Source organism: Terrapene carolina, unplaced genomic scaffold, assembly GCF_002925995.2.
Source record: "Terrapene carolina triunguis isolate 2854851 unplaced genomic scaffold, T_m_triunguis-2.0 Scaffold230, whole genome shotgun sequence".
NCBI classification, from domain to species: domain Eukaryota; kingdom Metazoa; phylum Chordata; order Testudines; family Emydidae; genus Terrapene; species Terrapene triunguis.
Genome location: NW_020664581.1, coordinates 1146503 through 1164456, shown reverse-complemented (window position 1 = coordinate 1164456; position 17954 = coordinate 1146503). Strand labels below are relative to the sequence as shown.

The following is a 17954-nucleotide window of genomic DNA, read 5'->3' as shown; positions in this document are numbered from 1 at the left end:
ATCTGCCAGACAGTTCTGAACACCTGGGAGGTGTGAGGCTTTGAGGGTCATGGTATTTCAGAAGCAAAAATCCCAGAGCTCTATAGTTTCCTGGCAAAGGTGATCTGACCTGGCACCTCCCTGTCTGTTCAAGCAGAACATAGTAGCAGCGTTGTCTGTGAGGGCTTGCACAGTACAGCCTTTGATGTGTGGCTCCACCTGATATGCCAGATGAATCCCTCAAAGTTCTTGAACATTTATGTGCACAGAGAGTTCTTGATCTGTCCAAAGTCTGAAGGTCTGTCCAGATGAGCTCCCTGGCCTAGGGACAAAGCATCTGTAAGCAGAGTCATGTAGGGCAGAGTCAGGGAAAATGAGACCCCTTTGCATGCGCTAGCAGGTCCATCCACCAATCTAGGGAAGACAAGACACTTGCAGCAAGTGCATCAGCATGTCCAGTAGGTGACGAGATGGACAGTAAGCAAACTCCAACCACCCTGCCTCTGAGGTGAAGTCTGGCATGTCATGCAAGCTGCCATAGGTCCTAGAAGTCTCAGGCAATTCCTTACCGTTGTACAAGGATGGGCCTTGAGACCTTTGCGTAGGTCCAATCTTGCCTGAAATCTGGCCGGGAGCAAGTATACCTTCACCGAACTGGAGTAAAATCAATTCTCTGCACAGGATGCAGTAATGACTTGCCCTTGTTGATTAACTGGCCCCAAGGCATCAACAAGGGATTGGACTGTCTTGATGCAGACCTACACCTGGTACGTGGATTGTCCTCATATCAACCAATCATCCAGGTACAGAAATACTTGGATGCCTACCCTGTGAGAGGTAGCACCACCCTGCCATACGCTTTGTGAGGACTCGAGGGGCTGAGGACAGACCCAACATGACTGTGAATTGGACATCTGCCATAAGGAACCTTAAAATTGAGGGCAGCATACCAATCGTCAGGATCTAGGGACAGGACAACAGAAACCGGGTAATCATGCACAACTTTCTCTTTGTTCTGTATTTGTTCAGGTTTCGCAGATCGAGAATAGGTCTGAGGCCTCCCTTGGACTTTGGAACGGGAAAATCCCAGGAATAAAATCCCTTCCCCCAGTGCTGAGGAGGTACCGGTTCTATAGCCTCTGATTGCAAAGAGACTGCACTTCTGGAATGAGAGCAGGCCTGTGAGATCAGTCCCTGAAAAGGGACAGGGAAGTGGGAGGCGTGGGGGAACAGTGACAAGCTGCAGGACAGAACCCAAACCCAAGAATCAGTTGTAATATGGCTCCAAGCACCTAGCAAGCGGGACAACCTGCTGCCAGACGGGGGGAGAGAGTGTCCTGTCCATGGGAGTGGCGTGCAGCTTCGGATGGAAGACCGGGAGCTGGATAGACGGCTTGAGGTGGAATTTGGAGACTACCTTCGGGAGAAACGTAGGGTGAAGGTGCATGGAGAATTTGTCCTTATGGAAGATGCTATACGGGAGGTCTGCCATCATGGCCGCCAATTCGCTGACCTGCCGAGCGGAAGTGATGGCCACAAGGAAGAGGCCCTTCATGGACAGGGTAAGAGGAAGCATGTGGCCAGTGGTTCGAAGGGGGGCCTGGTGAGGGCGGATAGCACAAGATTAAGGCCCGGGGGGGGTGGGGGGGGAAGGCGTAGGGGTAAGGACCGGCAGGAAGCAGTTCATCTGGCCCTTTAGAAAGCGGGTAGTGGCAGGGTGGGTAAACAGCGACCCTCCGTGCAGTGGGGGAAGGAAGGCACTGGGTGCTGCAAGGTGAACACGTATCAAGCTAAGTACGAGGTCCGAGTGCTCAAGCTCCAGGAGGTACTCTAGGATGACAGGCACGGAGACGTCCCTCTGAGGAAGGTGGTGGCATTCAGCCCAAGAGGTGAAGCGCTTCCACTTTGCGACATACCACGCCCATGGGGAGTCTCGTCTGCTGTGTGTCAGTATATGGCGGACGGGTGATGAGCAGGCATTGTTAACCTGCGAGCCGCATCCAAGAACCAGGCCGTCAGCTGGAGCGGGCCTGGGCTGGGGTGTCGAACGTGGCTGTGTTCCTAGGTGAGAGATCCAGCAGGATGGGGAGGCTTATCGGTGGACAAGGGACAGTCTGAGTAGATTGGGAAACCGGGACTGTCGGGGACATCATGGGGCTATCAAGATGATTGTGGCCCGGTCCCAGCGGATCTTGCGCAGCACTTGGAGGAGGAGGGAAAAGAGGGGGGGAGAAGGGAAGGCGTATCGGAGGCCCTCGTGCCATGGAAGGAGGAGGGTGTTGCGAGGGAGGCACGGACGCAACTTGGGCAGGCAAGGGTGAATCCAGGTGGATGAGGAGGGGTCGGCAGACCGAGAGGAGCCACAGCTGTAGACAGTGCACATGGAGGTGAGCCTGTGGGGTCAAGTGGGTGCAGGCTGCCGTGTGGCTTAGGAGGCAGAGACATCGGCACACCATCATGCGCAGGTTGCAGTGCAGGGTTGTCATGAGAGCCGTAAGGGCGGCAAAACAGTCTGCCAGGAGGAAGACTTGCACTGGTGCTGACTCCAGGCACACCGTGATGAAACGGATCGTCTGCGTCGGGAGCAGCATGGACTTCTCCTTGTTGACACAGATGTCCAGTGAGGTGAGGGGCAAGCGGAGCATGGTGACACCAAGTGCCCCAGCTGGTGAAAGTGGGCTGCAATGACCACAAAGACCTTGGTGAAGACCCTGGGGGCCATGGCGATGCCGAAGGGAAGGACTTGGAATTGATCGTGGTTGTTGCCCATGTGGAAGCAGAGGAATTTGCGATGCGCTGGGTGGGTATCGATATGGAAGTACTCATCTTTCATGACCAGGGCTGCGAACCACGCCCCCTGAGGGAGGGAGGGAATGATGGATGCGAGGGTCACCATAGGAACTTGGTCTTCCTGAGGAAGGTGTTGAGTAAGCAGAGATTCAGGATAGGCAGAGGTCCCCACCCTTCCTTGGAATGAGGAAGTATGGGCAGTTGAAGCCCTTGTTGACGAAGGGGACAGGCACGGGCTCGATCACACCCTTTGTTAGGAGGGCGTGATTGAGCATGAGGAGAGAAGATTCCGACTATGACCATGCTCTAAGAGGGAACTTATAACCTCGCTTGGAGCACGTGGCAACATAAGACAGACGTGCAAGTCAACAGACACTGCTGTTGAAAACTTCCAGCTTTGGTGCATGGTGCGCATAGAATCATAGAATATCAGGGTTGGAAGGGACCTCAGGAGGTCATCTAGTCCCACCCCCTGCTCAAAGCAGGACCTAATCCCAACTAAATCATCCCAGCCTGGGCTTTGTCAAGCCGGGCCTTAAAAACCTCTAAGGAAGGAGATTCCACCACCTCCCTAGGTAACCCATTCCAGTGCTTCACCACCCTCCTAGTGAAATAGTTTTTCCTAATATCCAACCTAAAACTCCCCCACTGCAACTTGAGACCATTACTCCTTGTTCTGTCATCTGGGACCACTGAGAACAGTCTAGATCCATCCTCTTTGGAACCCCCTTTCAGGTAGTTGAAAGCAGCTATCAAATCCCCCCTCATTCTTCTCTTCTGCAGACTAAACAATCCCAATTCCCTCAGCCTCTCCTCATAAGTCATGTGCTCCAGCCCCCTAATCATTTTTGTTGCCCTCCGCTGGACTCTTTCCAATTTTTCCACATTCTTCTTGTAGTGTGGGGCCCAAAACTGGACACAGTACTCCAGGTGAGGCCTCATCAATGTCGAATAGAGGGGAATGATCACGTCCCTCGATCTGCTGGCAATGCCCCTACTTATACAGCCCAAAATGCCGTTAGCCTTCTTGGCAACAAGAGCACACTGTTGACTCATATCCAGCTTCTTGTCCACTGTGACCCCTAGGTCCTTTTCTGCAGAACTGCTGCCTAGCCACTCGGTCCCTAGTCTGTAACAGTGAATGGGATTCTTCCGTCCTAAGTGCAGGACTCTGCACTTGTCCTTGTTGAACCTCATCAGGTTTCTTTTGGCCCAATCCTCTAATTTGTCTAGGTCCCTCTGTATCCTATCCCTACCCTCCAGTGTATCTACCACTCCTCCGAGTTTAGTGTCATCTGCAAACTTGCTGAGAGTGCAGTCCACGCCATCCTCCAGATCATTAATGAAGATATTGAACAAAGCCGGCCCCAGGACCGACCCTTGGGGCACTCCGCTTGAAACCGGCTGCCAACTAGACATGGAGCCGTTGATCACTACCCGTTGAGCCCGACAATCTAGCCAGCTTTCTATCCACCTTACAGTCCATTCATCCAGCCCATACTTCTTTAACTTGCCGGCAAGAATACTGTGGGAGACCATATCGAAAGCTTTGCTAAAGTCAAGGAAAAACACATCCACTGATTTCCCCTCATCCACAGACCCAATTATCTCCTCATAGAAGGCAATTAGGTTAGTCAGGCATGACTTGCCCTTGGTGAATCCATGCTGACTGTTCCTGATCACTTTCCTCTCCTCTTTCCTCATGCGCACCCACGTTTGGAATACAGATAGCAACCATCACTCGAAGAAGAACCAGGTAATGCAGGAGCAGGCACAGAGGTGGGTATGAGCATTGAGAAGCCAGTGAGCTGCTGGTGCTGCTAGCTTAAGAGCCAGCCTGCTGACCTCTGCATCCAATCAGGTGGCATGGCTAATCTTGTTGAGGAACTTGATATACCCTTGCTTGGCCATAGGTCATATAGAGGCTGGGGTCTGCCAGAAGGTTCATGCCGTCTCCAGCAAGGCTTCACTGATGGGAAGGGCAATGCTTCATGGGGCAGGAGTCTGCAAAATATTAAGGAGGCTGTGCAGGTTTTCTTGCTCACGTTCGACATGCTCTCCTAGGGAAGTAGGGACCTCCTCATAAGGTCCTGGAAGACCCTGAAGTCCTCAAGAGGGTTGTGGTGGAAGATGTTGACTCTGGAGAAGATGATGAAATATGGGCGGAAACAACCAGGGGATCCTTCATTATTTCTCCGTCCTCCATAGGGTCCAGTACAGTGGGTGGAGGGATGGTAGCAGAATCCTGGGTAGAGGTTTCCTTCACTAGGGGAGGAGGGGACTTCCTTCTACAGTGTGACTGTGATGGAGGTCCAGAATACCTCGGAACAGCCCAAGACCAGTAAGGCCACAGAGGATATTGAATTGTCTGAGTCATCCGAGGTGGGGACACCATGCTGGAGCCTCTTTATATGAAAACCAGACTTGGTCCATACCCTTAGTAGGAGGTCTGCAAGGATTGCTAAAAGACCTCAAGGGTGACACAGGGAGTGGTCCCTTTTGGGGTTCCAGGTGCTCTGGCTACAGGAGATACCTGGGGGTTCAACATAACCGAGGGCTGAGATGGTTGGAACACTGATCAAAGGATTGGTGCTGGCAGTACCAGCACAATGGGTTGGAGAAATGGTGCTGTCTCTTCAGATGACATCAAAGGTGTTGGCAATGCATCGGCAGCACCATGTGCTCCAGGGGTGCTGAAGACACCAGAGTTGTCTTAATAGGAGCTGATTTTAGCAAGGAGAGTCATCAAAGAGTCACCAGTAGGGGAGACACCAAAGATCCCTGGCCAGCAAGGCCTGTGGCGTAGAGGGCATCCAAATAGGTAAGTATTCGTCCATCGGCGCCAATAGTGACGTTAAGGTTGGAACAATGAAGATGGAGCTGGAAAGAGTGAAGACTCCAGCATCCATAGCTGGAGTCAATAGTGCCGCCTCAGATGGAGCTGGTGAAAGTCTAGATTTGTAGTGTCTCAAATGAGTTCTGGAGGTCTTACTGGAAATCCTTTTTGGAGACAGGCTTTGAGCACTTATCATCAGAATGCTTGGAGCGCTTCTGAGGCAGCTGCTGGTGAGGGAGAAGTGACATTTCTCATTGGACTTGTGCAGCCGGAGGAGCAATCCTTGTGGACTCACTACCTTGTGGTCAGGCCTTGGTTCCGAGGTGGAATGCATCACCTCTTTCACAAGGGGAACTTTGAGGTAGAAATCCCTCTGTTTTTTTGTCCTGGTGAGGAAGGAGGTGCAAATAGGGCATCTGTCCCCACATAGCCCTTGCCAAGGCAAACCCAGAAGCTCTTGTTCTTACTCGTCACAGGGGAAATAGAACTGCATGCTGCACACTGCTGGAAAGTTGGGGATTTTTTCATAATAAATCCACCAGGTACCTATAGCAAATACTCTAAGCCAATTGGCAATACTACTCTAAACACGACTATCTATAACTATGTACACGACAGGAACTTGGAAATACTGGCTAACCAAAGCAAGTGCTACAGGGGGCTTCAACTCTCACCATGGATGGTAAGAAGGATCCGAGAGGGAGGCGGCGAATATGCCCCTTTTATGCCCTTATCTGAGAGCACTAGAGCAGCAGCAAATGCTTCACCTAGTGGTACTGCTGGCAAAACTCTCGAACGCGAGTGCACTGGGCACACAAACACCTGCAGTGGAGTGTGTATGTGCACAACCACTCAAGGGAAAATGGTCATCTATAATTCTGAGGGTGTTAGTGCTGGCAGAAGGAGACGTCCAGCATGATTCATTCAGACGGAAGCCCCCCATGGGCACAGAGCTGTTTTCCTGCACATTATAGACAGGGACTTTAGGGGCTGGTCATCCTGCTGCCCAATGGGATTGGTCATCTGTAAGCAAACACCCACTACTACCCCACCTTGTGCCTTATCTGTTTGGACACTGATTCACAGCATTCATGGTCATTTTCCTCTGAGCTGGCAGTGACTTGGGGCCTGTCTGTATGAACACTTAGTTTGCGGCAATCTGGGTGTAAAGTTACAGCGCCGCAGCCTGCAATGCACTACGTATCTGCGTGGACCCTGCTGCTGCACTAGAAGTTCCCTAGTCTGCTTTGATCAAGCCCGCTGTGAAACGGGGACAGATTAAAGTGCAGTAGGGGATTTTAAGGGTATGGCGGCAGGGTCCACACAGACAGGGCGTGTCACACTGCAATCAAACACCCACAGCACCGAGTCTCAGAGCCTGGGCCAATTGATTCAGGCTCACAGGTCTCAGGCTGTGGGGCAAAAAACTGCAGTGTAGACATTTGGGCCCAGGCTGCAGCCTGGACTCTGAGACCTCAGACCTCCAGCCAGAGCCCAAACATCTACATTTCAATTATTAGCCCTGTGAGCCCCAGTCAGCTGAGCCAGACCAGCAGTGTCCATGCCGCCCGTGTTTCATTGCAGTGTAACGAACCCTAAGTACGCAGCAAGCTATTGCAGGGTACATGTACACCCCAGGCTGCTGGGAACTAAAGTTCATCTAGACAAGGCTTGGGTTACCTAGGGAGATGATGGAATCTCCATCCTTAGAGGTTTTTAAGGCCCGGCTTGACAAAGCCCTGGCTGGGATGATTTAGTTGGGGATTGGTCCTGCTTTGAGCAGGGGGTTGGACTAGATGACCTCCTGAGGTCCCTTCCAACCCTGATATTCCATGATTGTATGATACTAATGCCTTGGAAACAGGCAGTGTTATTTTTTGACAGAGTGCCACTCCCCGTTGGCCCACTCAATCCTTCCTAAATAGGTTATAACTATTGATTTTAACATTCCAATCATGGTGAATCATCCCACCAGGTTTCAGTAATACCAACTAGATCGAATTTATGCTACTAAATTAGCAATTCCAATTCTCGTTTGTTACCCAAGCTCCTAGCGTTGGTGTATCAGCAATTAAAGAATTTCTTCTCCTTATGTACTTTGGTGTCTTGATTAATTTTGTTCTCAACATCTAGATTTTGTGCTGCGTGCTCATTTGTTCTCTGTTTTCACCCTCCTCTTTTGTTATTAGTTCAATCCCCTGCTGACTACTCTAGCCAGCTTGTCCTTGAGGAAATTGGTCCCCCTTTTACTGAGATGGAGACCACCTAAAGTATTCAGCCCTCTCTCCTCACAGAAGGGGGGCAGATGATCCATAAAACCCAACATCTCTACCTTACACCACTTAACTCGGCAGTGTTCACTTCCAGAATCCTTTGCCTTCTATCTTCCTTCCCTCATGGGACAGGAAGGGGCTCCAAAAATTCATAGAGCTGAAAGCCAGAAGGAACCATTGTGATAATCTAGTTTGACCTCCTGTATAGCACAGGCCAGAGAACTTCCCCAAAATAATTCCTGGAGCAGAGCTTATAGAAAAACAGCCAATCGTGATTTGAAAATTGCCATTGATGGAGAATTCATCACAGCATTTGGTAAATTGTTCCAATGATTAATTACACTCACTGTTAAAAATGTATGCCTTATTTCCAGTCTGAATAGGTCTGCTCCAAGTTCAAGCCATTGGATCCTGTTACACCTTTTTCTGCTCATCGAAGAGCCATATATATATATATATGTTCACCATGTAAATACTTATAGACTGTAATCAAGTCAACCTCTTAATCTCTTTATCAAGATAAATAGATCAGGCTCTTTGAGTCTATCACTGTCAGGCATATTTTCTAATCCTTTAATCATTCTCATGGCTCTTCTCTGACCCCACTCCAATTTATCAACATCCTTCTTGAATTGTGGGCACCAGAACAGGACACAGGATTCCAGCAGTGGTCACACAGGGCCAAACACAGAAGTTGAGTAACTTCTCTACCCCTACTTGAGATTCCCCTGTTTATGCCTCCCACGCTCGCGTTAGTTCTTCTGGACAGAGCAGCACACTGAGTGCTCCTGTTCAGCTATTCATTCACCCCAGCCCCCAGACATTGCTACCCAGTATAGAGTCCCCCATCCTGTAAGTGTGGCCTCTTTCCTTGTTCCTAGATTGGACACATTTCCATTGAGCCGTATTAAAATGCATATGCATTGTTTGCTTGCACCCAGTTTACCAAGTGATCTAGATCGGTCTGAATGAGTGGCCTGTTCTCTTCATTATTTACCACTCCCCAAGTTTTGTGTCATCTACAAACTTAATCAGTGACGATTTTGTTTTCCTCCATGTCACTGATAGAAATGTGTTGGACTCCATTGGAAACACACCGCTGAATGAAGACTTCCACATTTACAATTACAGTCTGTGATCTATCAGTTAGCCAGTTTTAGTCCATTAATGTGTGACATGTATATGTCGTATTATTCTGTTTTTTTAAGTTAATATGTCGTGCGGTACCAAGTCAAACTCCTTACAGAAGTCTAAGTATATTACGTCACCATTACTACCTTTGTCTACCAAATTTATAATCTCATCAAAAAAGATACCAAATTAGTTTGACAGGATCTATTTTCCATAAACCCATGTTGATTTGCAGTAATTACATTATTCTCCATTAATTCTTTATTAAGCAAATCCCATATCAGCCACTTCATTATCTTGTCTGGGATCAATGTTAGGCAGACAGTCCATTCTATGCATCCGAAGAAGTGGGTTGTAGCCCACGAAAGCTTATGCTCTAATAAATTTGTTAGTCTCTAAGGTGCCACAAGTACTCCTGTTCTATAATTCCCCAGGTCATCTCATTTTCCCTTTTTTAAAAATTGACTCAACATTTGCTTTCTTCCAGTCTTCTGGAACTTCCCTGGTATTGCAAACATATTGAAAATCAACATTAATGGTCCAGTGAGCTTCTCCACTGGCTCTTTTAAAACTCTTAGATGCAAATATCTAACTTTAGTAGCTTGTTTAACATCTTCCCAAGTTACTAGTGGAATGGAAAGAGTGTGTCATCACCACATGATGAGACTATATCATCTATTTCCCCCCCAAATAGAGAACAGAAATATTTATTGAACACGTCTGCCTTTTTCTGCATTATTATTGATAATTCTGCCACTTCCATCTAATAATGGACCAACAGCATTGTCAGGAATTCTTTTGGTCCTAATATATTTTAAAAACTCCTTCTTATTGTCCTTAACTCTGCTGCCACAGCTTTCTCCTTGTGTCCTTTTGCTTCCCCCTTATCCAATTTTCTACAATTCCTAACTTCTGAATTATAGTCATTGCTATCAACTTTCTCCTTCTTCCATATATATATATATACACACACACACACACACACACACTTGGTGCTTTAACAGGGCCAATTTCACAGAGCTGAAAAAAATCATGAGCCAGATCAGCTAGGAGGAAGAATGTAATCAGAAAAATGTGAATGATAATTGGGAATTATACTATTAAAGCACCAAGTTTATATATAACTGGTCTTGACTTTATTCTACTTACACATTATAAATATGATCAAGTCATGGTTAAGACTGTGAGTCTGTCACAGAGGTCACGGATGTCGTGACTTTCTGGGATTTCCGCAGCTGCAGCAGCAGGTGTGGCTGGCCCCAGGGATCGCCAGAGCAACAGCGGTCCCAGGTCAACCTCCAAAGCAGATAAGATTTAGTCAGGGGTATTTATAGTACAAGTCATGGACAGGTCAGGGGCCATGAACTTTTGTTTATGGCCCGTGACCCGTCCATGACTTTTACTAAAAATGCCCATGACTAAATCTTAGCCTTAATCATGATCATTTGTACCTAATCTACCATTAATTTTTAGTCCTGTGATCAGGTCCTCTTTATCTGTTAGGACAAGGTCTAACAAAGGATTCCCTTATGTTGGCTGCAGCACTTTTTGAATTATGAAACTGTCACCTATAATGTTTAGAAATTCCCAGGGTGTTTTACTACTGGCACCATGAGACCTCCAGCATGTGTCACTCAAACTGAAGTCCCCCATGAAGATCATTTGGACATTGTTGGGAGTGGCCATGCCCCTTGGCAGTGCCATCCACATAAATCCTTAAATCCAGACCCCAGCACTGAATTCAGTCAGCGCAGAAAGACAGAGGATCCCAGCATCGACCTAGGGATGGCTTGTGTTGGGCACAGAGCAGTGTGTCATTTCATCACTGGCAGCGGACTTGGCTGGCCAGATGAGATTAGGCACCTGGCTAATGCTTTAGCCGAGCACAGAACCATTTGGGCAAGCGGTTCTCCAAAGCTGATGCTGGTTGCACAGTAACCGGCAGAGTCACCTGGGCTTGACAAGCCTCCCTTGGTCAGAAGAGGTCTGAGGTGGCTCTTCTGGTCATTGCAGGTCTATACAAAGCCCATGACATAGAGGTACCCTTGCCTGGCTTCTCACTCCTGTTTTGTGTTTCTTTGCTGTAAAAGGCAAGCTGACTGACACACTACGTATACACAACAAGAGGCCCCAGTGGGGTAGAAGAAAAAAACATGAGGGAGGCCATGAATTTAAGTGAACAAATTCTGAGCTCACTGCACCTTCAGCCATTGCCTGGGGCAAGTCCCCCTTTTTACCCTTGAGCTCTGCAGGAGAAGAGGAGGAAGGGGAGGTGAGTAGCTCTAATGAACTTTGCTCTCTGGCAGATTCCAAGTTTGTGTACTGGGACAAACTTACCTGAGATGTGGGACTAGGCAGACCCCACCCTGGGCAAAGTGGTTCTGTGGGAGAGGAGAGCGTCTCTTGCCTTGGGCAAGGTCTATCCTACGAGCTAGAGGTGTGATTCTTCTGCTCGCGTACACCCATTGAGCTAGCGTGAGTACAAAGAGCAGTGTAGCTGCAGTGCCATGGCTTAGCCATGCCAAGTACAAACCCGCCTGAAACTGCTGGGTGTATACTTGGCATGGCTAAGCCGCGCCTCTGCTGCTGTTACCCGTGCTACCGTGGACACGCTGCTATTTGTACTTGCACTAGCCTGATGAGAGCTAGTGTGAGCATGAGTACATGAGCAGGGGAATCACACCCCTCACCACCACTCTAGACATAGCCCTAGAGACATCTGGAATCCAGCTGTGCCTATCAGCCTCCTAGGGCAGGCACTTAAACTAGCACGTCCATCTTCTCAGGCATGAGGGGAGTTCTTGGCCTCAGCCTAGAAGAGGTGGTGGTGTGGAGGAAGAGGCGATATGTCATTTTCACATCTCCAATGTCCAGTCCCATCATGAAGATCAGAGTGTGGCATCCTGCCACCAGGTGATGACTGAGCCTAGAATGACCCTGTATAGTCTACAAGTTGCCATGGAAGCCGTGAGATCCAGAGCAAATGCACAGAAGAGTTTGAGTTGGTGAGAACAATCGAACTCATTCAGAGCAATTTGTCTCAATTTCAAAACCAGACCTGATAAATCACCAGCCAAGAGAGGAATCTCAGGGACCAGGGTGCTTACCCTGTAACTAAGACAACTCCAGTGTTTATTTCATTCTAGGACTCATATACCAAGGGAGACACATTGAGGGTGGGGTGCCCGATACAGGTGAGGACAGACAAAGTGTGCATGGTCACACCCACTCCGAACCGGTTCTACTACCCCTCTGGACAAAGGCTCAAAGACAAAGCAGGGCCAGAAGCATGAACCAAAGAAGTTCAAGTAAGGTCAGGTGTCTCAGCCACCATTAAATTGAGGATGGTGGTGGATTTACAACAACCAACTGTATGCTAATACCATGAGCTGCAGGTATGAGTCTTATTCCCATTGTCCCAGAATTATGATCACAAATGAGACCAGAGGATTCCACCTGGACTACGGCTGACGACTGGATATCTCAAGCTGCTATTTCCCAGTACTTTGAATATTTCTATCTTGCTAGTTTGTCTACTCCCTGCAATGGGAAGTGCTGCTTCATCACTGTGGCTATGCGTCATGCAGCCCCCCAAAGCATGTAACCCCCAACACGGGACATCAAGTATCAAACCTTAAGCCTCTTCCACAGAAACGATGAAGATGACAAAAGACAGAAGGAAGGGACAGCGTAATGAAATAAGGCGTATCTATCACTGAAGTACCACAACACCTCACAATCTGTAATAGATTTATCCTACATCACCCCTGTGAGGTTGGAAAGTTCTGTCATCTCAGGGTACAGAAAGGCATACAGAGACTTGCTCACGGCCACACAGGAAGTCTGTGACAAAGGAGGGAACTGAATTATTTTGGGGAAGCTTGATGGCCTGTGATATGCAGGAGGCCAGACTAGAGGATCACAATGGTCCCCTCTGGCCTTGGAATCTGTGAATTATGGTTCCAGAGTCCCAGACTAGCATCCTAACCACGGCACTATCCTTTCCCTCATGAGTTTACTTGACTCTGCAGTGGATACACCACATTAGAGATACGTCTTCCATTTGTGCTTTGTTTACTTTTCAATAATTAGTTTGGTGCAAGTGTGCGGCTCGGATATACAACACTGGGATTTGAAGAGGAGGATATTGCGTGGTCTGTAGGACCAAGGAGGTTGTTCCAGGCACAGAGGAGAGTAAGGGAAGGTGGAAGTGCTCATGGCAGATGGAGGCAAGTGGAGTTGGTAGAGTGCAGGTCCTGGGCCAGGAAGCAGCAAGTGATGGGAGAAGAGAGGCAGGCGGGGCAGAGCTGGGTTGAGGACAAGGAGTTTGAATCTGAGACTGGTAGAGCCAATGAAGGGACTTGAAAAAGGAAGGGGGCAGATGACACGTTCAGAGGGGCAGGACAAGAAGAGGAGTTCAGCGACAGCATTTGGAAGAGAAATAGGAACAGGATCAGCCCAGGATCCCAGCTCCAACCAGACTCGGGACCAGCTGCTTCATAGGAAAGTACAAAAACCACGTAGGGAATAACCTGACGAGTGGGGCTGCTTTTCCCCCAACCCAGTCAGCTAGTGGCTGCGGTCTGCCTTCAAGCATGGGGGGCTTATAACCCGTCTGTTTTTTTTTACTCTAATTCACGTAGCTGGTGATGTTTTCACTATTCATCTAACTGCCGAGCGCTCGTTTAGATGGCAAAGTCCCTGAGGCAGGGCCCACCTGTTCCTGTATGTCTGCCCAGCACCCGGCCCAAGGACGTGCCAAATCAATAATAAAGTTATGGCTGCTGTGGGATGAACAGACATCAGTGCCTGGCCTGTGCGTGCCGTTACTCTGGGAGCGGGAAATGCCCTTTAAGCTCATTGTGATAACAGTGGGCACAGAAAGGGATGGGGGTTTGTCTATGTTTTCTAAGGTCACATGAACAGGTGGGAGGGGTGAGCGGGTTATCCAGAAAGATGGAGGCTGCAGCCCAGGCTGGGTGTCACCAGGGCATGGGCAAGGCTTCTGGAAGTGGGAAAGGAGGATGGGCGGATTGGGGCATGCTATAGAGGAAGAAGCAGGGTTCGGCAGTAGCTTTAAGCAGGGGAAGGTAAAGGGGAGAGGGGGTCAAGGATGACTCCCGGATTAACAGTTTGTGACTATAGGAGGGTGATGGGTTCCCAAGTGAGCCACATCCACCCCTCACTAATCAGAGACCTTCACCCCTACAAGACCTGCCCTCAAAGCTACCTTCAGCCCCATGACGCTCCAGAGCCATATGCTTCCCCATGGCCTCTGATAGCAGTTTTGTGGCCCCCAGAGTCATACAGACACTAAGCCATATTTATACCAAAAATCCCACAAAGACTCATTTGGCTGCAGAGCCCCACAGCCAAAAGCCCATTGTCTAATCTGCCTGGAGTCTCTTCCGCCAGCTATCAGTAGACACAAGAAAATACAGAGCATACAAACTTAAGGAGAGGAAACAGAGAAAGCCGGAGAGAATCGGAGAGAATCTGGTCATTACGGGAGTAACCCCGCACCATGACAACCCAACCCATGAGAAAGGGAGATGCCATGCTGAGGGCTGGGAAGTTTCATTACACAATTTGCAGACTAGCAGATGTGAGTAGGACACACACACAAACGAGTACAAATGTACATGTACTGAGAGACACACCCATTTGCACACAAAACCCTTCTGTGATACATGCAGAAAAAGGCAATCGATGACTGCTATGAGGAAATCACTTGTGGGGCTCAAACCCAAATCAAAAGGGTCTCCACCCACAGCAAGGGCTCGAAAAGGAGCAGATCTCCTACGCAAAGCGGGCAGCTACTCTCCAAGCCTTCCCTATAGGTGCCATGTCTCCTGTGCAGCAGGAGGGGACACAGACAGACATCACTGTGGCTATGTTCTCCCATACTGATCTGATCCCTCAGTACACTTCAGTGCTGGGTCTGCCCCAGTCTTCAACCTGAGATGGCTGGAAGAATGATCCTCTAGCCTAGGAGTCCCCTGCCTTCCACATGCTCCCAGCTCAGGGCTAACGCTGGTTATTCAATGCCAATAGATGAGCTCAATCACGCTCCGTTCCAGAGGGATTCTTTCGGGTAACAATTCCTAGTAATATGAACCACAATAGCTACAGCGTGGGCCAGATGCACTGGCAGCGTGAGCCGAGGAATTCCCCAGGACAGTGTGTGGGGATTGGAAATGTCCCCTTGATGCCAGCAGGGGAGACCCTGATCAGGCAGGGCTGGAGGTGTGGTGACAGCACAGTGCCACAAGTAGCCGCCTCAGAATAGAGGCACCACCAGCACGATCCTTCTCCCCAGCCTGGAGTTACGCCCCAACACAGCCAGGGATTGTAGTAACCGGGCTCCACATTCACAGTCAACATGGGGGCCTGGGACTGCACACGGGCCCTGCTCTGAGGGGCTCCCAGTCTGAATCACGCATGCACAGAGCACGGGGCATGCACCCTGTCCACATGCACTAGGCTGGAGGTGAAACGCCTCGGCGTGCAGAGCTCTATGCACAACTACCAGGCAGTGTGCAAATACCAGGTATGGACAATGTACAGCACTAGAGTTAAACTCTAACGTGCCTGGGCATGAGGCAAGGGGCAGGAGAGTCCCCGGAGAGCCCTGCTGTACAGGGGCCCACGGGCTGGCAATGTGTAACACCAGTGCGGCCAGCCAGAGCAGGGCCCTGTGGACATGGACCTTCCCCTCTCAGCCCCAGCCCCGAGTGAAATAAACCAGCCCTTACCTTTGGCCCCTCGCAACACAAACCCGAATCCCTCATGCTCCCTCTTCTGCAGCACGGCCGTCTTCTCCTCGATGATGTAGTCACTGGGCAGGAAAGAGCACAAGAGAATGATGCTAGGGTTAGATTTCAGCACCATGCTGCCAGGCGCAGGTGGCCTCTCTGCCTTTCACACGGAGACCTCTTCGGAGCAACCATCGCTCTCAGCACGGAGCTGGGCACAATCTCTCTCCCTCCCTCCCTTGCCCACTGTCAGAACAAAAAGGCGAATGCTCCTTTCCCTCCCTGTGTGAGTAGGGGTCAGCCCTGGCCGTCTGGCTCTCCCTTCTGCCCACGGATTCCCCCTCTCAGTCACCTGCATGTGTATGCAGAGAGCTTACTGATCCCACACTGGGCTTCCCTTTACATGATGCCCTTAGCATGTAACTGAAGAGTGGGGCGCCTGAGCAGAGGAGTTGCAGGGGGAAGCAGCCAGCCAGCCATCAGGGAGGATTCTCGCTGAGACTTTCCTGCTGGCTCTTGGGGGGCAAAAATCAGGAGCCTGACAAAAGGGAAGCTGGCTCTTTAGTAAGTTTCCTGGGAGAGCGAATGACAGAGTTTATCTCCTCATCCTGACGCTCTGATCTTCTGTTAAAATCCCCCCCACCCCCGTTGCTAAGTAACGGGCTGTCATTAGGGAAAAAAAGGGGGGTGTTCATTTCATTGTCCTAGTCTAACAAAGCTGCTCTCTCTGTCCTCAATGGCAGCTAGATGAGAAGAATGAAAAAATATCCAGTGGTAAGGAGAGGGAATCAAATGCAAAGCTCTGAACCGACCCCAAGCCTTAGCGACCCTTTCAACAGAAAAATGTCTACACGTTTTCAGAGAGCTGGGGCGGGGAGGGGGGATGGAAGGGGAAGGGGGGAGGGAAGAGACAGAGAAAGATTCTCTCAGCGAACGAGAGCCTAAATGCAGCTCTGTAAATCCCTCCCAGCAGAGCCGCATGTCTGACATCAGAGTGGAATTAATCAGAGATCTCAGTGCTTTTCAGCGGCACAGCGAAGGAGTTTTACACACCAAACCGGAAAGAGCAAGGCACAGCAAGAGGGCAGGGAATGTGCCAGCCCCAAATCCACAACTACATGTGTGTAGCCATTCAGGCTGATACACCCCGAGTGCAGCAACAGAGAAACAAAGAGCCAAAGCATCCCGGCACTGCCTGGAGAAGTAAACCCTCCAGGGACATGTCTGCATGGCTCCCGTGCACCAGAGGGAAAAGGGAGCACTACAGACAGACACCTATGCAAGACAGACAGAGCGTACACGCGCACACACACACACTGCAGTAGAAACTCCCTCCCTCAACACACCCAGATGCATGCACTGCATACAGAGACACACACCCCTGCACATACACATACTACACACTGCCATGTCCAAAGTGCTGGATCGGTGTGCTGCTGCCCTCTACTGCCTGGAATGAGTATCACAGCTGATCCAGGATTTCTCCGTTCGCTGACTGAGCGTGTGGAATTGCTCCGTTGTAGCTAGGTTCATATACCACCGCCATCACAGCAGTAGCTGTGTGCCAGATTCAGAGTAAGGAGAGAGCTGTATTTCTGGACTGAAAAGGGGGGTGGATTCCAAGTGCTATACTTCAAGGGGCATGCAGTGGGCACTTAGCTGGTACTGTGGCATTAGCATCTGCCCAGCCACAACCCATTGCAGACCAGTCTTTGAATTAGTAGGTGGCCCTTTACATTCTGCATTGAGTGTAGCCAAACCCGCCAGCAGCTTGGGTGTGCTCGTAGACACCCCTTAATGAAGGAGACACAGCTTTAGGTTCCTGCTAGAACCGCCAGATACTGATAAATACAATCACTAATGAAAATACCCTGGCTCTTACATAGGTACGGGGCGGCTCCAGGCACCAGCGCACCAAGCGTGTGCCTGGGGCGGCAAGCCGCGGAAGGCGGTGTGTTGGTCGCCGTGAGGGCGGTAGTCAGGCTGCCTTCGGTGGCATGTCTGCGGGAGGTCTGCTGGTCCCACAGTTTCAGCGGCAATTCGGCGGCGGGTACGTCGAAGGCACGGGACTGGCGGACCTCCCACAGGCGCGCCGCCGAATCCACGTTACCAGCGGACCTCCCGCAGGCATGCCGCCGAATCCGCGTTACCAGCGGACCTCCCGCAGGCATGCCGCCGAAACTGCGTTAC

General features: G+C 50.0%; 1 protein-coding gene across 1 annotated transcript in view; it reads right to left on the bottom strand.

Moving 5' to 3' along the window:
• LOC112101948 (SH3 and multiple ankyrin repeat domains protein 3) overlaps window positions 1-17954 on the bottom strand; it is a 205631-nt gene that overhangs the window by 78778 nt on the left and 108899 nt on the right. The window contains exon 4 of the mRNA XM_026656392.1: window positions 15765-15847. Within this exon, the coding sequence (XP_026512177.1) occupies window positions 15765-15847 (83 nt within the window). The remainder of the gene's footprint in view (window positions 1-15764; window positions 15848-17954) is intronic.